General features: G+C 44.9%; 1 protein-coding gene across 2 annotated transcripts in view; it reads left to right on the top strand.

Moving 5' to 3' along the window:
• The window catches only part of LOC146005899 (histamine H2 receptor-like), a 112,893-nt gene that overhangs the window by 80,823 nt on the left and 7,600 nt on the right, over positions 1–24,470 (top strand). For both annotated transcript variants that reach the window (XM_083145274.1, XM_083145281.1), the window contains exon 3: positions 2,512–2,688. In XM_083145274.1, the coding sequence (XP_083001400.1) occupies positions 2,512–2,688 (177 nt within the window). The remainder of the gene's footprint in view (positions 1–2,511; positions 2,689–24,470) is intronic.

Raw genomic sequence — 24,470 nt, 5'->3', positions numbered from 1 at the left:
AAATATTTTAATAAGCCCAAAAACAAGCAACCCTAAAAAAAAAAAAAAAACTCACACACATAACATAGCACAAATCCGCTTGTTATAAGCTGACTTGGAAAGTAACTATATGAGTGAAGCCAGGAGTGAGTGCAGTGTAACTACCTTTTTTCAACTATGCCTGCTCACACTGCTCAGCTTCCCGGCTCCTCTCCATCGTGTCCTCAGTCTCCAGCGTGTGACGTAATGACGTCACACGCATAGGAGACGCTGAGGCAGAGTAACCAGCAGTCACTGCTGCTTACTCTGTCACTCAGTGCCAGGCCACGCCCCCGCCGCCCTCTCATTCGTCGGCAGCCCGCTTGCCTAACCTCCCAGTGGACAGCCAGCCGCACGCCCATCAACTACCAATGTGACAGTCTGACAGTCTGTCAGACTGTCGTGGCTGCCCCCGTGCCGCGGCGACTCGCCTGTGCGGTAGCGGCAGGCGGCACGACAGCAGCAGCACTTCTTAATGTCGCACTCGCAGTCTCTGTCTGAGTCATCGCCGGGCGGGAGCAGGCGCCCACGCAGCCCCCGCTCCCCCAAGCGGTGGCGGGGGCTGCCTCGCGCATTCTACGCCACTGCCTGCAAAGCAGGGAGGCACCATGCTGAAAAGGCGCTGTCTCCCTCCCTGCTCTGCTAAAGCTGCCTCAGCCCTCACTGTCACTGCCTCCTGTAGCGCCTGTCTGACTGTGGGCAGGCGGCAGTATAAAGAGCTGCTCCCTGCACCACGAGTGCACACAGCGTGCACGCCGCCCACAGTGCCTGTCTGACAGCGGGCGGCAGTTTGGAGAGGCTGAGCAGCTCCACGCACACACTGTCCTCCTTCGACCTGCCCCCTCTTCCTCACGGACACTTGCGCTGAGGCATGTAGCTAGGGTTGCCAACTCATCCCTTTAAAACTGGAGACATACTAATTACACAGGTTCTGTGGCTGATTAAAAAAATACAGTTGGAATGAAGTCTGATGGCTGTTTAAAAAAAAAAAAAACAGTTGAAATTGAGTCTTGAAGTGAGCCAGCCACAGAACCTGTGTAATTAATATGTCTCCAGTTTTAAAGGGATGAGGTGGCAACCCTACATGTAGCGCTGTCTGTGAATGCCTGGATGACATGTCTTGTCCGGATCCGCCCCCTACCCATTGCTCGCTGCTGCTGCCTGTTCGTCATTTGATTGACAGCTGACAGGCGCAGGGCCTGTCAGCTGTCAATCAAATGACGAACAGGCAGCAGCAGCACCGCCTCCCCTTCCCTCTTCTCAGTGTGCAATGCCAGTGCCACCGCCAGTCAGCAACACTCCGCCTCCTCTATCTCCTCCCCTCTTCTTCCATCTATCCCCTCCTTTCCCCCTCAGTCATGAGAGAGGTGGCCATACACGCTGCAATAGCAGCGTGCGATGCGATGTGCGCTCCTGCGGGCATCGTACAGTACAAAATGTATGTGCTGCACATACTTTTTGTACTGGTTTCGGATCGCATCGCACACACATTGCATGCATGCCGTGCAATGCGATCTACCCCTTAACGAATGCGATTCTTGCAGCGTGTATGGGCACCTTAAGTGCATTCAACATTTTGCGGACACAGCACTGAGATGGTGTATGCATACATGTACATGCACCCGAGATCCTCCATAGAATCGCATGTTGCATACACTCCAACAATCGGGCTGCAGCTTGTTGCAATGGCAGTGTGAAAGTGCGCAAAATTTATGGTTTGCAGGAGGGCGCCGGACCCCTAGCACCGGCCCTGATCGGGGCACACATGCAAATAGGCCATGGCACAGTGGTTGAAATACGCTTTTCTAGAAGGTCCTAAATAAAAATAAATTAGAATCTGATTGGTTTCTACGGGCAACATCCTGTCTTCAACTCCCATCTTAGTAAATGTACCCCTTTGTGTCTGGAACAAGCCATGTTGCGATGCAGGGGGAGTAAATGCATTTTTATCTTTTCAATGCAGGGCAAATATTGGCGGCTTCTGCATGTAGCCCACAAACATTAGCCAACTTTATATTTACACTGCTATATACAACTGCTGTTGCAGAGAGGATTTATTTAAGTGAGTGACATTTGGGGATCTTTTGGGAGAGTGCCGGTAAAAAACGATGTATGCCCCCTTCCCACTGCCGCCCGCCCCTGGTGTACCCCGATGGTTGCGTACGACTCTGCGAAGGGGATCTGCCCATGCACATAATAGACCATGCGCAGTCCCCAAAACATCGGGAGGGGCTGAACTCGCTATATAGCGAGTAGATAAGAATCACCCCCTTTTTTGTGCAGGGTTTGCAGCTTTTTTCTCTTGTCACCATGAAAATCCAGGTCCCTAATTTAATAACACTCGGGATATGGTTATAAATCTCAGCTGATGTGTCACTGTGAAACGTTCTTTTTGTATTTATGCTGTTGATCACCTAAAGGCTACGCCAGTCGGTGATGTATGATAAGGATATTATTATTACCATGCATAGGATTGGATGTTTTGTTTTGCAGTATAATCTATGAAGTCACCGGGATGTGGCTGTTTGGGAAACAGTTCTGCAAGGTGTGGATCTCCTTTGATGTCATGTTCTGCACGGCTTCTATTGTCACCCTGTGCTTTATCAGCCTGGACAGATACTGCTCGGTGGTCACTCCCTACCATTACTCTAAGAGGATGTCACGTCACCGGTGAGTGTCAGCCACAATCAGTTCTATAAAAGAAATGTAGAGCAATGACAGATAGCTTTATAATATTATAATACATGTTGGGTCTCCCTTATCTGTGTACTCCATGTACTTTTTTTTTGGGGGGGGGGGGTACCCCTCTTCCCATTTTTTTCATACTTACCACATCCCCGATGTCCACGGCGGCCTTCAGGATCCTCTTCAGTGACATCTCCGTTCCCAGGGGTGCATTGCACAAGTGTGCCGGCGCACCGTTGACATCACCGGTGCGCCTGAGCAATGCACCCTTGGTTCCCGGAGATGCCACTGAAGAGGATCCTGAAGGCCGCCGTGGACACCAGGGGACACCGTGGATGCCAGGGGACCATCGAGGCACCGCCGGGGGACCAGCTAATTATGGGAAAAAATATATATTCCAAAATCCAGAAAAATCCCTTATCCAAAATGCTCGTGGGCCGGAGCATTGCGTATAAGGGATACTCAACCTGTATTAGCCCATTATATTATCCAAACTATGCTTTACATAAGTAAATAATGTCATGTATGAATTTCATCAAGATTTGCATTTACATCCCAATTGGTTTGTATCGGTAATGCAGGAGCTTCACATCAATGCTTTGTGCTGCTGGGGACCCTGCTCTTCCCACTATATAACTCTCAGTCTGTGGCTTCCTGCTGCCTCCATTCCCCTCCTCACATCATATCACTGCCCCTGTCACATGCAGCCCTGTCCTCACTGACACATCACTCATCTCCTGATATACTCTGTGCTGCTGGGGACCCTGCTCCTCCCACTATATAACTCTCAGTCTGTGGCTTCCTGCTGCCTCCATTCCCCTCCTCACATCATATCACTGCCCCTGTCACATGCAGCCCTGTCCTCACTGACACATCACTCATCTCCTGATATACTCTGTGCTGCTGGGGACCCTGCTCCTCCCACTATATAACTCTCAGACTGTGGCTTCCTGCTGACTCAATTTCCCTCCTCACATCATATCACTGCCCCGTCACATGCAGCCCTGTCCTCACTGACACATCACTCATCTCCTGATATACTCTGTGCTGCTGGGAACCTGCTAGTACCACTATATAACTCTCAGTCTGTGGCTTCCTGCTGTCTCTTTTCTCCTCCTCACATGGGCCCTTATTCTGATTGATGCGGACTTTACCGCGTACTTACGGATCGCGTCTTTATGACGTCTGCGCATGCGTGGAGAACGCTACGCGCATGTGCCACGCCTTGACTCGGTACCAGTTCGGCCAAATCCCGTCCAAAACTGTTCACCGCTATCAGTCGGGAAATAGGGGCGTATTATGGGCGTCATGCGGAATGACACATGGGCGTAGTTTCAAAGTGGGCAAAACGGGGCGGAAACATGGGCGGACACGGGGGAGTACACTTATGTTGGGGGGCGTACATTCGGAAACCACTCCGAATGCACGCGATGAAAAAAGGGCAGAAATGTGCGGTGTCCACAAGTGTACTATTGCTTTGCGGACACCACTCGTTCATGCGGTAGGCGAACGTACGCCTAATGACTACAACCATTAACACCTGAACCCAATAGAATCTACTCCTTTACTCATTACTCACTAATAGGCCGCTTGTCAGTGCTTTAATTGAAACCATTGCTGCTTCAAGGAACCCGTACTAAACACCCACATATGCTGTACTTGTCAGACACTTTCAAACTGCTAACAATGGACATGACAGAATATTAATACTAGCAATACACATGTGTATTTGACATGTACTCATGAAACCACACATTTTGGGTAAAGTAAACACATTTATTTATATTCATGTCACAGTCAATGGCAGTGTGATGCAATGACCATAAAATAATACATACAAACAATAAACAACATGGCAGGAATGCCGCAAAATAAATAATAATACAAAACAAATATAATTGCACACAGATGGACTCCAGCACCTCCTATGTGCCACTGCACATGCAGCCAGTGGGAAATGATGAGGCTGCTGGCCCTTCTACAGCAGGGCAAGCTGCACCTGACCATTCAACAGCAGGGCACCCTACACCTGGCCCTTCTGCAGCAGGCCAACCTGCAGCTGGCTCATATGCACCATCAGCAGAATCATTTGGAACACAACCGGGGACTTCACAAGATAGTACCATGGCCATCACTTCAAGTACAGCTGACAGTAATGCCAGGCAAAAGAGGGCAACAGGGGAACCACAAAGGACATATGAAGCAAGGCCTCAGCTGGTTCCCCTCAGCACGTGATTGGACACAAGAAGCTGACACACACAGCACAATGGAAGATTTGGGAACACATAACGGCAGAGATTAATGCAGCCACAAGTTCATTTCCGACCACGTTTGGCCTTGGTAGGCTCCTTGGCCTGTGCAGCAGCTCTTCGGGGACGGCCAGATGCTGGGGCAGGTGGAGCAGATGATGTGGAGGGGTTGGCTGGTCTACCCCTCCTGCCAGCAGGGAGTGTTGCCGCTGGTAATGCACCAGAAACGGATGCCATTAGGACCCTGTTGCTGGTAACCAGCTCCACCATAAGCTCATTATGGTGGAGGAGGAGATCATTTTGGCGGGTGGCTTGCTCGGCCAGCACCTGAGCACTTGCAGCCATGGCCTGCATGCTCGCAGCCATGGACTGCTGGGTGCTGACCAAGCTCGCCAGGATCTCCTCGGTCCTACGCACCCGTTCTGATGCCAAGTCTCCCTGCTGGTTGATGTCCCCAAGCACCTCGGCCAAGGCGGCCAAATCGGCTTGGCCCGATGCCTGCTGCTGCACAGGCCTACCTCTGGGGCCAGGTGGCACGGACTCCTCCACCTCCTGAACAGAGTCGTCACCAAGCGGTGGGGTGTCTGTGGGCAAAGATAAACACAATTAGGAGACATTCTACGATAATTACTTGCACAAGTTTATGGCATGACCAATATTTACCTTCCAGAAAAGACGCAAACACTTCAGCTGGGGCCTCGCTATCCATAGTGCTCACCCCCCGGATCTCCTCAACTGATATGCAGCTCTCGGCCATCACCTCCAGGGGGGTGAGCTCTAGCCCTGATGGCATGGGGCCGGCCCCAGATGTCTGGCTGTGGTCCCACCGCTTGGTCAGCTTCCTCTTCAGGTTGGTTTTGAAGTCCTGCCACCTGCAATGTAAGTTGACATATTAATACATGTCACTCCCAATGTTAGCTGTTGCAGCCATTGCTCTGTGCTACATATTACAACATGTGATTATTGTCCCATATATAATTTTACATGCAACTATGATATCAACCGTTACAATACACATTCACAATCACCGTACTCTAACTCACAATGAAATTACATGGCAATAATGTATGTGTATTGTAACAACCTCACGGGCCATTTGCTAAATGCATCTAAGCATCAATTCAATCATTACTTGGCTATTACTGGCCACATGTATCACAAAACAACTTGCCTCTTCTTCACATGGTCCGTCTCACGAACTTGTGGCGCTACTTCATTAATCTCTGCCGTTATCTGTTCCCAAATCTTCCATCTGCGTGTGTGTGTCAGCCTCTCGGATGGACACTCTATCCAATCACGTGCTCGGGGAACCAGGATGGCCAGCTCCTGTGCTTCATATGCCTTATTTTTTTTGGGTGGTTCCGCTGTTGCACTGGCTCGCCCCTTGCCACGTCCCTGGCCACGCCCCCTGGCACCAGTCGCTGCACTTGAAGTGCTGGCCATGGTACTACCTTGTGAAGTCCCCTGTTGTGTTCCAAACAATTCTGCTGATGGTGGATATGAGCCAGCTGCAGGTTGGCCTGCTGCAGAAGGGCCAGGTGTAGGTTGCCCTGCTGTAGAATGGTCAGGTGCAGGTTCCCCTGCTGGAGAAGGGCCAGCAGCCTCCTCATTACCCACTGTCCGCATGTGCAGTGGCACATAGGTGGTGCTGGAGTCCATCTGGTCAAATAGTTGCTGCAGCACTGGGTCCACCTCTGGTTGGGTTCCAGACATGTTAGCAACAACATTGTCACCTTCTAATACACCTTTATATACTGTTTGTGTAATCTGTTTGGCGGACATCAGCGGCAGCTGCGTTCCGTGCGTGAGCGTACGTCGCTGGTTTTTCGCGCCGCATACGGTGGCGGAAATTCCATTGTGTAAAACCTGGCGAAAGTTCGACATGAAATACTGGTCACCAATGCTAACATTGCATCGAATCTTCTGATACACCTGTGACTATTGCTCAATACACATGCTATTTGCTAGCATGACATGACATTTCATTCATGACTACTGTGGTATTGTGGCGTTTTAGTGCAAGCTAAAAGTAGCCCATTCCCTTAGAGAATCCAGGCCACAAGTCATGCAATACTCATCTCTACTGTTATAGACCACACATGTGAGAGCCCTATAAATAATGTCTTCCTGCTAGAATCATTTGTCTTCAGATCTGGACTTGTCAGGGTCTAAGGTAAGCTCTTCCATGCTCCTTGTAGATATGATATCCATTAACAATGTAAGTGTATGAATGTATGCACTATTGCCTCACTGACTACAGATTGTTGGGCCAGCAAAGTGGTGTATTATTATTGCAACATGTCACATGTTCACTATTTCACTCACAGGGCTTAAACCTGTGTGGGTTCATCTATTGCAGGACAACATGTCCCAGCAATAGATGAAATGTGTCATAGTACATGATGTCTGCAAAAAATGCTGACACCTTTATCTGTGTGTTTTGGACGGTGTGTATTGAGTTCATATTATTGTGTCATCATTAGAGAGTCAAATGGATCTGCGGGATTTCATGGGGCGGCCATCTATTGTACGTATTGAAGGCTACAAATCTATTTGTAGTGGGATATGGCCATTATGTGCATAGGTGCATCAGTATTTATGTTCATTTCTTTATAGGTTGCAGAAGCTATTATGCGCTACATGGAGAGGAGGCTAAGGGCACTTGCGGCTCTCCCCACTCGTCGGCCAAGGAGGCCAGGACGTGCTAGAATCTATCGCACACGGGTGACTCTGTTTGCTATGCCCGATGATGAGGTACTTACTAGGTACCGGTTACCGCCACATGTCATTCTGGATCTGCTCACCTTAATTCAGAGCGATCTGGAACCTCTACACGGGATCACGACAGCAATTCCGCCTCACACACAGCTGCTGGCGGTGTTGCATTTCTGCGCCTCAGGATCATTCCAACAAGTAGTGGCAGTACTTGCTGGAATATCTCAGCCGGCCTTCTGCCGAATCCTGAGGCGTGTGACGTCGGCCATGTTCAGGCGCAAGGGGCACTTCATGGCCATGACATTTGCCACCGAGACCCTGCGCAGAAGCCAGCAGGCCTTCCATCAAATTGCTGGCTTCCCTAATGTGATAGGGGCTGTGGATGGCACCCATGTACCATTTGTGCCTCCATCTCGAAGTGAGAAGATATATAGGAACCGCAAATTGTTCCACTCACTGAACGTGATGGTGGTATGTGGCCCATCCATGGAGATTCTCGCCTTCAACTCGAAGTTTCCCGGAAGTGCCCATGACTCTCATGTCATCCGACAAACCGGGATATGGCATAGACTCCAAGAGCTGGAAGGCCGTGATGCGTGGGTTCTGGGTGACTCCGGTTACCCATGTACGCCCTGGCTACTTACGCCGTACAGCTACCCAGCACCGGGCCCACAGGAGGCATTCAATCGGGCGCATGTTGCCACCAGGCAAGTGGTGGAGCGCTCAATTGGGCTTTTAAAAGGTCGATTTAGAGTGCTCCACCGCACTGGTGGTGACTTACAATATGCGCCTGAAATGGTGTCGAGGATCGTGGGCCTGTGTATATTTTTCCACAACATTGCTGTGCGGCGTGAGATACCCTTTGATGAGTGGGAGGTACCATCTGAGCCGCAAGATCCGCCCATGCGCCCATCCCGCGCCCCTGAATGCCGGAGGGGATACCAGCTGCGGGACTCTGTGGCGCAAAGATACTTCAGGTACATGTTATTGAGTTGACAGAACACACCAATTATTGTACAAATCACCCCTTCAAATAAGTACAGTGTGTTAGTTGTCAGTGTTACAACACGAAAATTAGCCAGCCTGCCCTCCTAATGGCAAAGAAATAGGAGATATTTATCATATGTGCTTAGTTTGGGGGGAAGTTCAATATAGGTGCTAATTATTATACCTTGGACAAGGGATCTTATGTGTTTGTTATATCTTCATTATTGTAGTTGATACTATCCCTGATGACTGGTGAGTACATTGATTTATTCTATCATGTGTTGGGGATTATTTCCTGTGTTGATGTATGATTTGTTTGCATATATAGATATATATCTATATATGATGTTGGAATTTATTCACATGTTTCAACATTTCAAGGAGCATGCAGGCAGGCAGGCAGGCAGGCAGGCAGGCAGGGCTGGTGTATAATGCTGGTTTCAGGATACCTGCAAGTGTGTGTATGTGTCTTTTACACATAAATGTACGCATACACATAGATGCATAGAGTAATTAATGCTAACTACAGCTATGCGTTGCTAAGCTATAGCACGCGTTGCTTGGCGGAGCGCGGCCTTATTGGATTTGCTAAGGGCATACACACTGTGTTTTATATATATCAGATTTGTTCATTGCCATACATCAACACTACGGTTTTGAAGGCATGCGAATTTGTCACCATTTGTGTTGGCGCAGAGACGCTGTTAATGTAAAAATGAACAATAAAGTTATTATCACAAATAACTGTGATCAACCAATGCCACCACCTGATTGGTTGATAGATGCCATTGTCAACATGGCGGAGACACGAAGGGCAGAACCCTTCACGCATGAGGAGCTGCGAGTTCTTGTCTCCGTCATGGAGACAAGGCTGGGCCGTGCAGGGCCCTTTATAACCAACAGGCACAAGCGGAGGGCCTATGCTGCGGCAGGGCGCCGAATTTACGCCCGCACTCGGGTGCGGAGGTCCCTCGGGCAGCTGGAGAGGCGGTGGTCGGACCTCCGCAGGCGCCAGCCCCAGCTGCTTCACCAACTCAGGGGCGAAATAGCTGAGTGTGAGTATTTTAGCTATGAAATTTCGCACTTACAACATAGCATATATAAACAATAAAATGTGTCTCATGATAAGTGGGTGTCCATGGGTTTAAAAGTCCATAGACTGTTATGTGTGCTTCTTCCTGGTTAACATGCAGTCATGTGGCTTTTATATGTAATGGCATAGCATTGAGGATTCTGATGCATACAATGTGCCAGATCTAATATGTGTTACACATTGATAAATGCCTGGGTTGTAATGTGTGAACAAATTACTACCAATCACATACTAATTTAAATGTCACTATTTGGAATCCATTAACAGTAAGGAGCTACTTTCCTGCATCGTTTGCCATCATTATCACCCTTCCATGTATGTCTTGTTATGGATTAATACATGTGCCCCAATGACCCCACATTGACCATGATGTTTTTTTCTAACACACAGCACGAGCCCAAGCACAACAGGCCCGGGAAGAGGCGGAGGCAGCCCTGGCACATGAGGAGGCCCAAGAGCCGGAGGAGGAGGTGTCGGAAATGGTGGAGGAGGAGGAAGTGGAGGAGGAGGAGATGGTGGAGGAGGAGGAAGTGGAGGAGGAGGAGATGGTGGAGGAGGAGGAAGTGGAGGAGGAGGAGTTGGTTGCGGAGGAGGAGGTGTTGGTGGCGGAGGAGGAGGTGGAGGAGGTGGTGGTGGTGGAGGAGGAGGAGGAGGAGGAGGAGGAGGAGGAGGAGTTGGAGGAGTTGGAGGAGGAGGAGTTGGAGGAGGAGGTTGTTGGTGGAGAGGAGCTTGCGGAGGAGGGGTCGGAGGAGGCCACGGTTGCCCCGGAGGAGTCAGATGACGATGGGGAGGAGGCGTGCCAGGCCCCGGAATATGAGCAGATCGGTATGTTAACATAATGCATCATTCATGAAGTAGTTGTACTGGTATTTGTTATGTAGCACTGTTGGTTAAAAAAATTTTTGCCATACTATTCATATAGACCCCAAAGTGGGTAGCTACAGATACAGGTACGGGTTAGATGGGGTGTCCAAGGCATCCCTTTCATCCAGGACACCTCTGAATTACACCGGTTTGTGGGATGGGTTGGAGGTCCATTTTGACTGCCACATAACCGTTGTAGTTAAACAGGATCCTGGAGTAAAGGGATGAGTGGATCATTTGTGGCTTAAATTCACCTGCTGCAAGCGTGGATTATGACCCATCAAATAGTGGAATCTATATTGTTGGTGAATGTTATTTATAAACTCTAGGATGTATGCTATAAATGGAGTATGGCCCGGCCTACCTTGGAATGGAGTCAGAAGTTGCCAGTGTCCCAGGAGCCTCCTCTACCTAAACACCCCCTGTACTTCAGTTTTTTTTTTGGCCGTCACAGAATTGTAGGTTGGTTTAGACAGAATTAGGATTTTGAGGATGTGTACTGTGCATTCCTGACATTTGCATAACTCCCATGCCACGAACCATCACTGAACTTAGACTGAGCAGATTGTGACAAGTTCTTATTGACGGAGCCCATGACCTGCTTGTCATTGGTTAGTCATGGGTGGGTTGTGACTGAGAAGAAACAATATGACTGTTATGTCTTCTGCAGAGTAAAGTGTATAGGCCAAAAAATACAGTATGTAGTAAATAACTTAGCATGTATGTATATATGTGTCATATCTATTTATCTATGTGTGTCTCTATCTCTCTACATCATGGGTCCTCAAAGTGCGGCCCTCCAGATGTTGTGAAACTACAAATCCCGCCATGCCTTGCCACAGTTTTAACACTTCCTTATAGCAAAACTGTGGCAAGGCATGCTGGGATTTGTAGTTTCCCAACATCTGGAGGGCCGCAGTTTGAGGAGCCATGCTCTACATAGATATATATATATATATATATATACACACATGTCACCTAGCATTTGTGCAATTTATGTCGCAGTATGTGAAATGTATGCAAGAATAACATGACTAATTGTTGCCCCTTTGACATGCCCACAGATGACACCACACCGGCAGATGAGGGTGTGCATGGGGCCCTCCGGCGACTGGAGCACCATCTGCGCCTGGCGCAAGCAGACCTGCAGGACCTGAAAGTCCTTCTTCTTTAATTTCTAATTTTATATTTTTTTATTTATGTTTATTGTGTCGTTAATAAAATTCTTTATGCAAGTTCACAGTTGTTGGTTTTATTTGCACTTTAAATAGTATATGTGTAGATTGTTTATAATCTTTTACACAGGGTGTAATACAAAGCATTGCACTTACATTGCTGTAAGGGTTAATGTGTGCAATGCATGTGTTAGGCATGCTTGTAAGGATATATTGGAATCTAATTGATTCCAATTCCAAATAAGCAGTTTTTTATGAGGATAGGTAATTGAATAAGTGGGTCATGTGATGTATTGCAGAAGATACTTCATAGTGGGTTGTTTGGCGTAAATCCTCCGCTTACGTGCGGTAGCACCGCTTGGCTCCCGTTCGGATGCGGTATTCCCGAGCATACTCTGTAATACTCTGTAATACCGTGCCGAATCGGAGTGTTTCTCCCGCACACGCATGATTTGTATGTCGTCCGTAAACACGCCCTGTTCTTAAAGAGTGAGTCCGTCCGAATGCGGAGGACACGTGGGCGTTTCTACGGACGATGGCCGCATGCGGCAAAACACCGTGGCGTGCGGACCGCTCCGTAAGAATGCGGGAATTTCCGCACAGATCAGAATAAGGGCCATCATGTCACTGCCCGGATAACATGTTCATGTTTTTTTTTTTTTTATGAGGCACTGAGCCCAAAGCATGGCGAGTGTAGCGAGGGTACACCTTACACTAATTGGGGGTCCATGTCAACAGTTGTTAACATTGACAAAAAAAAAAGTAAAAAAACGACCTTTTCGTGTCTACCTTTTTCATGTCAACTTCCGAAGGTTACCCATCCCTGATCTAGACACTATCTAATCATCCACACCCATAAGGCTCATTTTGAAGGGTGTATGGTGGCAGGGTAAGGCTATATAGTGCCATGCTTGGAGTGTATGGTGGCATGCACCCCAAGCATTTAACATTACAGGCCATTTTGCAGAGCCGCACAGGACATTTTCCTGATGAGTCATGTGACTCTTGTGCTGAATGTAAGTACGTTATCTATTTCCCTGGAGTGACATCACTGATCCCCAGCTTTGAGTGAAGACATCACTGCTCTCAGCAATCAGCACTAAGCTAAAGTACACGTATGGACAGGAGCCTAGCACATACACACAGTTCACTGGTAAACCAACACTACTGTATATCATTCTGTAAGTGAGGCTATTGTACTACATGTCCGGTGCATGATGCACATAGAACACTGCCACGCTGTCATACACTTCATTTGTACATCATCTCTCAGAGAGTTGGCATGTATGCCTTTAATAGCACTCAAAGGTATTGCTTGAATGGACAGAGTACGTTATAAATTCATGTTGAAGCATCGAGCCAGAGAAGCTGTACAGAGGTTTGATTATCCATTCATCAAGCATCCAGTCTTCTAGCTGGAGTGATGCGCACATTAATGGGGAGGGAAACGTTCCTAATCTCAGTCACACACTCGTTCTGGCACCGTATAGATGGAACTCACCCACATACATCAATCAGGTGACAAATTGCAACTGCCACTATTGAAGACCAAGAGCGGAGGTCACCTGCAAAGGAACTTGTACGCATGCAAATATCAGAGGCAGATCGATGAGAATAAATAGACAATTAAAACTAGTTGGATATAAAATGATGTAAATTTAATTGGAGATATTATAGTAACTATTTATCATTTTCTTCTATATTGCTGCTGAATCTGCAGTATTTGTATTATTAAACCTGAGATTGCCGTCCTAAATACTATGTATTGTAACTGAAAGTGCAGTCCTAAATACTATGTATTGTAACTGAGATGGCAGTCCTAAATACTATGTATTGTAACTGAGATGGCAGTCCTAAATACTATGTATTGTAACTGAGAGTGCCGTCCTAAATACTATGTATTGTAACTGAGAGTGCCGTCCTAAATACTATGTACTGTAACTGAGATGGCAGTCCTAATTACTATGTATTGTAACTGAGATGGCAGTCCTAAATACTATGTATTGTAACTGAGATGGCAGTCCTAAATACTATGTATTGTAACTGAGAATGCAGTCCTAAATACTATGTATTGTAACTGAGATGGCAGTCCTAAATACTATGTATTGTAACTGAGATGGCAGTCCTAAATACTATGTATTGTAACTGAGATGGCAGTCCTAAATACTATGTATTGTAACTGAGAAGGCAGTCCTAAATACTATGTATTGTAACAGAGATGGCAGTCCTAAATACTATGTATTGTAACTGAGATGGCAGTCCTAAATACTATGTATTGTAACTGAGATGGCAGTCCTAAATACTATGTATTGTAACTGAGAATGCAGTCCTAAATACTATGTATTGTAACTGAGAGTGCCCTCCTAAATACTATGTATTATAACTGAGAATGCAGTCCTAAATACTATGTATTGTAACTGAGAATGCAGTCCTAAATACTATGTATTGTAACTGAGAATGCACTCCTAAATACTATGTATTGTACCTGAGATGGCAGTCCTAAATACTATGTAGTGTAACTGAGATGGCAGTCCTAAATACTATGTATTGTAACTGAGATGGCAGTCCTAAATACTATGTATTGTAACTGAGATGGCAGTCCTAAATACTATGCATTGTAACTGAGATGGCAGTCCTAAATACTATGTATTGTAACTGAGATTGTAGTCCTAGATAATATGTATTGTAACTGAGAATGCAGTCCTAAATACTATGTATTGTAACTGAGATGGCAGTCCTAAATACTATGTATTGTACCTGAGATGGCAGTCCTAAATACTATGTATTGTAACTGAGATGGCAGTCCTAAATACTATGTATTGTAACTGAGATGGCAGTCCTAAATACTATGTATTGTAACTGAGATGGCAGTCCTAAATACTATGTATTGTAACTGAGAGTGCCCTCCTAAATACTATGTATTATAACTGAGAATGCAGTCCTAAATACTATGTATTGTAACTGAGATGGCAGTCCTAAATACTATGTATTGTAACTGAGAATGCACTCCTAAATACTATGTATTGTACCTGAGATGGCAGTCCTAAATACTATGTAGTGTAACTGAGATGGCAGTCCTAAATACTATGTATTGTAACTTAGATGGCAGTCCTAAATACTATGTATTGTAACTGAGATGGCAGTCCTAAATACTATGCATTGTAACTGAGATGGCAGTCCTAAATACTATGTATTGTAACTGAGATTGTAGTCCTAGATAATATGTATTGTAACTGAGAATGCAGTCCTAAATACTATGTATTGTACCTGAGATGGCAGTCCTAAATACTATGTATTGTACCTGAGATGGCAGTCCTAAATACTATGTATTGTAACTGAGATGGCAGTCCTAAATACTATGTATTGTAACTGAGATGGCAGTCCTAAATACTATGTATTGTAACTGAGAGTTCAGTCCTGAATATTATGTATTATAACTGAGGGTGCAGTCCTAAATACTATGTATTGTAACTGAGATGGCAGTCCTAAATTCTTTTTTTTGTGTAAACTGTTTTTATTGAAGTAGTAGATAACAACATTGGTCTTAACATTCGATCTACAAGTTGAAATCGATAATATATCTACATTACAATTAAGTCAGTAGGTAAGTTACAAGAGTGGGGGAAAGAAAGGAAAAGGAGAAAAGAAGTAAAGAAGAGTAAGGAGAAAAGGTTATGTGGACATATATGACCTGTAAGTGGGTGTAAGTTTGAAATTATGCCATAGTTGATTTGTCTCCAGTGGGACAATGGGTTGGCCTGAGGAGAAGGAGATCAGATCTTCCATATCCAAGAAGTAGTCAATTTTCTTTAACCATTGCTTCATCGAGGGAGGTGTAGAAGACTTCCATAGGGTAGGGATAATGGCTTTGGCAGCATTATTAAAGTGTCTAAGTAATGAGTGCTTATAAATGTATGTGTCTATTTGGATAAGGTTTAGTAGCCAAAATCCCGGGTCTTTGGGTACTGTATCCCCCAGTATTAGTTCCGAGCACTTAAATACCTCAGTCCAAAAAGCAGAAATGTGGGAGCACTCCCACCAGATGTGTACAAAAGTGCCGGGTGCCGACTTACATCTCCAACACAGGTTGGACACCGCAGGAAACATTTTATTGAGGATATATGGGGTTCTGTACCATCTATATATGAGTTTATAAAGGTTTTCTAGTGTGTGCAGGCATAGAGAACTGCACTGTGTATTACGAAAAATTGTATCCCAATTTGTTTGTATATCTAGTGTTTGCATGTCTTTCTCCCAGGAGATTGTAAAAGAGGGTGGTTTAGCAGCAAAGTTGTCTATAATGATCGTGTATACTTGGGAGACAGTATGCGTAGGAGTCTGGGGTGAAATGCATAACTTCTCGAAGGGAGTGAGTTCTCTTTTGATACTAGAGGACTTTCTAGAAGAGACAAGAAAGTGGCGTACCTGGAGATACTTCCAAAAATCTGAGTTCGGGATGTTCCATAGTGACTGGATGTCAGAGAATGACCGCACCTCACCAGCGCTCACCAGCTGGCCCAATCTGAAGAGCCCACACTCTGTCCATCGGTCAAAAGCTAATCTGTCAAGCCCAGGGGTAAATTCTGGGTTATACAGGAAGGGGGTAAGGGGGGAGATTTTGGAGGTTATAAGTGTATTATCTCGTAGCCTATCCCATCTTTTGAGTGTAGGGGTGACCGTTGGATGGGAAATTTTCGGCAATGAGGGTAGCCAGGGTGTAACCTCTATATACTGTTGGAAGCTAGCTTCCTCTAGAAGAACCCATTGTTTATCACTCTTGGCCCGTGTCCAGTCTATTATTCTATGTAGGATTATTGCATCGTAGTAATTTGGGATATGTGGGAGTTGTTGGCCTCCTTGATGTTTTCTCATGAATAAGATATCATGTTTAAAGCGAGGGGTGGAGCGATCCCAGACAAATGCTTTAATTAGATTTTGGATTGAACGAAACCATGTAGCTGGAATGTGTATCGGCAATGTTTGCAAGAAAAACAGGATTCTTGGTAGGGCATTCATTTTAATTACATTTATTCTGCCAAACCATGACAGATGTGATTTTCGCCACTTCTGAAAGTCTAAGCGCAGTGTGTTCAGCAAAGGGATGAAATTTAATGTAAATAATTTAGATAAGTCATTTGGGATCATTACACCTAAATATTTTATTTTGTGATCCTGCCAAGTGAATGGGAAACTATTTTTCAGGTTTAGAAGTATGTTGGAGGGTGTATTTAAATTCATTGCGATGGATTTAGAATAATTTATTTTAAAATTAGACAGGGCTCCAAATTTGTTAAATTCAGATATCAGGCTTGGGAGGGAGGTTGATGGATTGGAGATGAGGGCAAGTAGGTCGTCAGCAAACATAGCTAGCTTGTATTCTTTACCTTTTACCGTAAGGCCTGCGATGTTTGGGTTTGCTCTGATACTCCTGGCTAATGCTTCTATACATAGAACAAATAGAAGGGGTGATAAGGGACAACCTTGTCTCGTACCATTAGTAATTGTGAAGGGGTCAGATAGAGACCCATTAATTTTAATGCGGGCATATGGTGAGGTATATAAGGATAGTATTCTATGTAGACAAGTCTTGCCTAGTCCTAGGTGTTTTAGTACCCCTGTCATAAATCCCCAATCTGCTCTATCAAACGCCTTTTCGGCGTCTGTCGTGATGACGACTGATGGTTGTGTAGACAGAGAGGCGTGGTGAATCATATTAATCACTTTGACAGTGTTGTCTCTAGCCTCTCGGCCTATAACAAAGCCAACCTGGTCGCCATGGATTAAGTTAGGTAATAACATTTTTAGGCGGTTTGCAATCAGTTTGGCGAAAATTTTTATGTCTATATTTAATAAGGAGATTGGTCTATAACTTGGGCATAGGCTAGGATCTTTGCCTTCTTTAGGCAGTACCGTGATATGTGCCTCCAGTGAGTGCGGGGAAAAGTGTGACTCAGCTGAGATCTCATTAAAGGCTCGTGTAAGGAGGGAAGCCAATTTGTTTTTATAGGCTTTATAGTAGGCTATAGTGAACCCGTCAGGGCCCGGGCTTTTCCCATTGGCAGAGGAATCTATGGCTTTCTCTACCTCCTCAAGGGCAAAGGGAGCATCTAAGGCATCTGCTTCATCTTTGGGTAGTGTGGGAAAGTTTATCGTTTTTAAGTATTCAGCCACCGCTGAACTATGAGCTATTATGTCTGTTCTTCCCTCAGACCCTGAGAGATTATATAAATTTGCGTAGTACGTTTGGAATGTTTTGGCTATCTGTGAGGTGTCGTGGTGTGTGTGGCCTCCATCATCTTTTATAGCGTGTATAAAGGTGAGGGCTCGTTGTTCTCTAAGGGCTTTGGCTAGTAGTTTGCCAGGTTTGTTGCCCCATTGATAATATCGGCTACGACATTTGCGATATGAGAGTTTTATGTTGTCATTAAGCAGTTTATTTAGAGAGGCCCGAGCCAATTCAAGATCTACATAATGTTGGGGGGATTGTAATTTCTTATGGAGAGTTTCTAGCCTTTTAATCTGGGTTAGGAGATCGTCCCTTTGTTTGCATCTTTGTTTTTTCCGCATAGTGCCCAACTGAATACACACTCCACGTAACACGCATTTATGTGCCTCCCAAATAGAAATTCTGGAGGCATCCGTGTTGTCGTTATCCGAAATATAGGAATCAATGGCTTTATCTAGCTGGGCTTTGCACGTTACATCCTGCAAGAGAGTGTCATTGAAACGCCAGTTCCACGAGCGTGTGGTCTGTGCAGGAAAAAGCAGAGTTAAATGGACCGGGGCATGGTCGGACCATGTGATTTGACCTATCGAGGTGTTTGCAATCAGGTGTAAATGTCGATGGCCTAGGAATAGATAATCTAACCTAGAGTAGGATTGATGGGGATGAGAGAAGTATGAGTAGTCTGAGTCTGAGGGGTGGGTCAGTCTCCAAGAGTCAATCAGCTGGTGGTCCAGCAAGGTGCGTCTCACCCTCCTATACTTCCGTTCCGGTCTATAGGGCACTTTTTTGGAGGAGTCGAGAAAGGGATCAAGAGTCCAGTTTAAGTCTCCTCCCATTACTGTCACTCCCTCGAGAAGAGCATCTGCTTTATCTAAGGCTGATGAAATAAATTGTGGTTGTTTCGTATTTGGGGCATAAATGTTCAGGAAAGAGAAACGTTGAGAGTTAATGTCGCACTTGACTAGTAGTGCTCTGCCCTCTAGGATAATATGGGAAGACACATTCAGGATAGGTATATGCCTAGCTATCAAAATTCCCACTCCCAGTGATTTTCCTGTTGGATTATTTGCTGTAAAGACGTGGGGGTAGTAGTGACATTTGAGAGAGGGAACATTCCCCTTTTTAAAATGTGTTTCCTGAATGAGTGCGATATCTACTTTCTCATCTCTGAGCCACTTAAGTAACCCAGAGCGTTTCTCTGGGATGTTTAAGCCCTTAACGTTAAGAGTGGTTATATGTAGGTCCTTAGTACCCATTGCTAATTTGGAACGAGGCAACTCTTACAAAACTCAAGGTCACATAGATAGGGAAAAGAGTGGAAGTGAGGGAATAGATGGAAAAAAGGAAGAAGAAGATGCCACATAATAAGATATGTAGCCTAGTACATTGATAATATATAACGTAAGTGTGAACGTGTAGAAGAAGAACAGCTGCATATGGGACGAGGGAGAATGCCTGCATCCTCCCGTCCCATGGAGAAGAAAGGTGCAGCTCGATGAGGGATTAGCGGGGGGCCAAGAACAACAACCACCCACCGCCAGTATTTACAATCATCTATCTAATCACATATAAAAATAACATATGAAGTAATTCTAATTAGAACTGCCATTAAAGAGCTGAGTATCAACACAAGTATAGAAAATCAGCCATCTATCTGTCGCTGCTATATGAGCAGAAAGAATATAGCGATAAATGTAAAATTAACAGTAGCTATTAGTATACTAAACATTGAGTCAACAGAACCCATAAGGTTTTAAGAGGAGAAAAAGGCATATTACCACTTTTCATGACCCAAAGGGTAATGGCTAAGAAAAAGGTTGGTCTTGAGAGAGCAGATGTTCATGGTGGTTCAGTTGTACGAGAGGTGGTCGTAGGGGACTTCCTGCGTCGTGTTGAGTGTGCTTGTTGCCAAGCGTCATCGTGCGTATCGATAGTAGGGAGATCAGGGTATTGGTGGAAAGAGTCCCAATCTGGAAGTGGCACAGGTTGGATGCCGAGTGTAGTGAAGAAGGTTGGAAGATCAGATGGTTTGGATATAGAGGTAGATTTACCATTGTGGGTCACCTGCAGAGAAAATGGAAATCCCCATCGATATTTCAGGCCTAATTTTCGTAGGGTATCTGTAAGCGGCTTTAAGGTTCTTCTCTGCTGTAAGGTCGACCATGCTAGGTCAGGAAATATTTGGATCTTGTCTCCTTGAAATTCGATCCCTTCTAATAGGCGTGTTTTTTGTAGTATTTCTTCTTTTTGGGTGTAGTAATGCAGTCTACAGATAACATCTCGAGGCCGGTCCGATGGGAGGCCCCTAGGCCTTAGGGCTCGGTGAGCTCTATCGAAGATAATGGCTGTGTCCGGATCTAGGCCCAGGATTTCCCCAAAGATTTTTGTAAGGACATTTGTGAGATTAGACTGGTGTATATCTTCTGATAAACCTCTGACCCTGATGTTATTTCTTCTACCTCGATTGTCCATATCCTCTATGCGGGCTTTAAGGAAGGTGATATCAGATGTTTGATGGGAGATCACTTCCTTGAATTTGGCCAAGATAGCTGTAGTTGGTGATTCGTGTCTCTCTAGTGTATCAACTCTTGACTCAAGTGAAGACATGTCTTTCCGAAGGGCAGATACTTCGTGTTTGATAGTGGCAAGTAGGCTGGACTCCAGGTTTGAAAAGTCTTGCTTTGTAGGTAGGGTTTTGACATGTGCCAGGATCTCCCTAACCTCTGTGGTCAATGAAGGAGTATCTTGGGATTGGGTGCCTTCGGGTAGAGACATCTCGTCCAACTGAGAGGGGGAGGTCGACGAGGAAGGGGTTTCTGTTGTATTCGGGGAATTTGTGTTGGAGGGTAATAGAAACTGGCGTAGATCTGATGTGTGGCAGTCAGCGGATTTAGGTGTTCCCTCCGGTTTGGTCTTAGATTTTTTCTTAGCGTTTTTCACCATGAGCACCGACTTAAAAGTGTGTGACTTTAGGATCAGATGGTAAAAACAAGCTCAGCTCTTCAGGTCTTATGTTAGAAGTAACCGCGGGCCATTGTTGTGTCAAGGCTCCCCCGTGGCCTACGTGGTCGTCATCAGTCGATCATTTTATCACCTCCCTGATGTCGGGTGTGATGGGAGAGAAACATATTCAAAAGGTACTCAAACTGCTGGGGTTAGGTGATATGCTATTCGGAAGCTCAGTATCTACTCCCAGCCCCCTGAGGCTTTGTGTGGTGGCTCTAATCACCGTCTGTATGTGGTAAAGGGATAGACAGGGCAAGGAGCCGCCGGAGGTCCCCCCCGCAAGTCAGTCCAAGCCGTGACCTGCAGTAGATGAAATTCAATTCCGAAGGGGTACCATAGGTCCCGCAGTATGATTTAATAAGCAGCTGTTTCAGGGCTTATATGCAGGTATTGCTTCCAATAAACACCTCTATAAGTGTCAAGTTGATAATTATGTATAGCAAGCTTTATTTGTCAGCAGGTTATGTAGAGCAAGTAGTTATATAAAGCCAGTTTTATTTGGCAATCTCTATTGGAAGGTCCTCTAAGTGATCTCCACAGGTCTCAGGGGGAGGTTTGGGTGCCAGCAGCAGCAGCCGTAGCTGTGATGCACTGTCTGCAGTGTGCCTATGATCCCCAGTCCAAGATGGCGGCCGCCTCTATTTTATATGGGAGGGAGGGAGCCCGCAGCTGCCCCCTGCACCCCAGGTCCCCTGGGTACTGCTGTGCCTCACTGGGTGATCGGTGGAGCCCCCCGCTCCCCTCTAGCGATGCTCCCCTTGTTAATATAAAAGGCTGTGCCGGAGATCACCGCTCGCCAGCATCCAAGATGGCCGCCGCGGCTTCAAACGGGAGCCTCTTCGTTCTCCCCCCAGCTCCGGCGCCGCTTATATATGTCTGGACCGACAAGGGAGGTCTGGGGTGCGCCAGTCCTACCGCCAATCTCGCCGCGTAGTCTGCCGGACGCCTCCGCAGCCCGTCAATGTAGTTAGGCTGGCGGGCAGATGGACTCCACGACGCTGCTTCAGGAGAGGAGAGGGCCGCAGCCTGCAGAGTGGGATTTCTCCCCCACCCGGCTCTGCAGTGCCTTCAACTTTGCTCCGGAGGATGGTGGCAGGGTGAGGTTTCCTTAGTGTGAGCTGTTTTTTTTGTAGGCAGATCTCTGCAGTGAAGTTTTAATGTAAAACTACAGGAGCTCCTGTAAAACGTGTCCTGCTGTCTACACGGCCAGGCCACGCCCCGGCAGTCCTAAATTCTGTTGTATAAATGATATGGCCCTCCTAAATTCTATGTATTGTAACTGAGATAGCAGTTTTAAATTATATGTATTGTAACTGAGATGGCAGTCCTAAATACTATGTATTGTAACTGAGATGGCAGTCCTAACTTCTATCGAGTATAAATTATATGGCAGTCACTGAATACTATGTATTGTAACTGAGAGTGCAGTCCTAAATACTATGTATTGTAACTTAGAATACAGTGCTAAATACTATGTATTGTAACTGAAAGTGCAGTCCTAAATACTATGTATTGTAACAGAGAGTGAAGTCCTAAATACTATGTATTGTATCTGAGAGTGCAGTCCTAAATACTATGTATTGTAACTGAGATGGCAGTCCTAAATACTATGTATTGTAACTGAGAATGCACTCCTAAATACTATGTATTGTAACTGAGATGGCAGTCCTAAATACTATGTATTGTAACTGAGATGGCAGTCCTAAATACTATGTATTGTAACTGAGAAGTCAGTCCTAAATACTATGTATTGTAACTGAGATGGCAGTCCTAAATACTATGTAGTATAACTGAGATGGCAGTCCTAAATACTATGTATTGTAACTGAGAATGCAGTCCTAAATACTATGTATTGTAACTGAGATGGCAGTCCTAAATACTATGTATTGTAACTGAGAATGCACTCCTAAATACTATGTATTGTACCTGAGATGGCAGTCCTAAATACTATGTATTGTAACTGAGAATGCAGTCCTAAATACTATGTATTCTAACTGAGAGTGCAGTCCTAAATACTATATTGTAACTGAGAATGCAGTCCTAAATACTATGTATTGTAACTGAGAGTGCAGTCCTAAATACTATGTATTGTAACTTAGAATGCAGTGCTAAATATTATGTATTGTAACTGAAAGTGCAGTCCTAAATACTATGTATTGTAACTGAGAGTGAAGTCCTAAATACTATGTATTGTATCTGAGAGTGCAGTCCTAAATACTATGTATTGTAACTGGGATGGCAGTCCTAAATACTATGTATTGTAACTGAGAATGCACTCCTAAATACTATGTATTGTAACTGAGATGGCAGTCCTAAATACTATGTATTGTAACTGAGATGGCAGTCCTAAATACTATGTATTGTAACTGAGATGTCAGTCCTAAATACTATGTATTGTAACTGAGATGGCAGTCCTAAATACTATGTATTGTAACTGAGATGGCAGTCCTAAATACTATGTATTGTAACTGAGATGGCAGTCCTAAATACTATGTATTGTAACTGAGAGTTCAGTCCTGAATATTATGTATTATAACTGAGAGTGCAGTCCTAAATACTATGTATTGTAACTGAGATGGCAGTCCTAAATTCTGTTGTATAAATGATATGGCCCTCCTAAATTCTATGTATTGTAACTGAGATAGCAGTTTTAAATTATATGTATTGTAACTGAGATGGCAGTCCTAAATACTATGTATTGTAACTGAGATGGCAGTCCTAACTTCTATCGAGTATAAATTATATGGCAGTCACTGAATACTATGTATTGTAACTGAGAGTGCAGTCCTAAATACTATGTATTGTAACTTAGAATGCAGTGCTAAATACTATGTATTGTAACTGAAAGTGCAGACCTAAATACTATGTATTGTAACTGAGAGTGAAGTCCTAAATACTATGTATTGTATCTGAGAGTGCAGTCCTAAATACTATGTATTGTAACTGAGATGGCAGTCCTAAATACTATGTATTGTAACTGAGAATGCACTCCTAAATACTATGTATTGTAACTGAGATGGCAGTCCTAAATACTATGTATTGTAACTGAGATGGCAGTCCTAAATACTATGTATTGTAACTGAGATGTCAGTCCTAAATACTATGTATTGTAACTGAGATGGCAGTCCTAAATACTATGTAGTATAACTGAGATGGCAGTCCTAAATACTATGTATTGTAACTTAGAATGCAGTGCTAAATACTATGTATTGTAACTGAAAGTGCAGTCCTAAATACTATGTATTGTAACTGAGAGTGAAGTCCTAAATACTATGTATTGTAACTGGGATGGCAGTCCTAAATACTATGTATTGTAACTGAGAATGCACTCCTAAATACTATGTATTGTAACTGAGATGGCAGTCCTAAATACTATGTATTGTAACTGAGATGGCAGTCCTAAATACTATGTATTGTAACTGAGATGGCAGTCCTAAATACTATGTATTGTA

Source organism: Crinia signifera, chromosome 1 (genome assembly GCF_055691185.1).
Source record: "Crinia signifera chromosome 1, ASM5569118v1, whole genome shotgun sequence".
In the NCBI taxonomy this organism is placed as follows: domain Eukaryota; kingdom Metazoa; phylum Chordata; class Amphibia; order Anura; family Myobatrachidae; genus Crinia; species Crinia signifera.
Note: the sequence above shows the minus strand (reverse complement) of the source record. Positions and strands in the feature narration are given on the sequence as shown.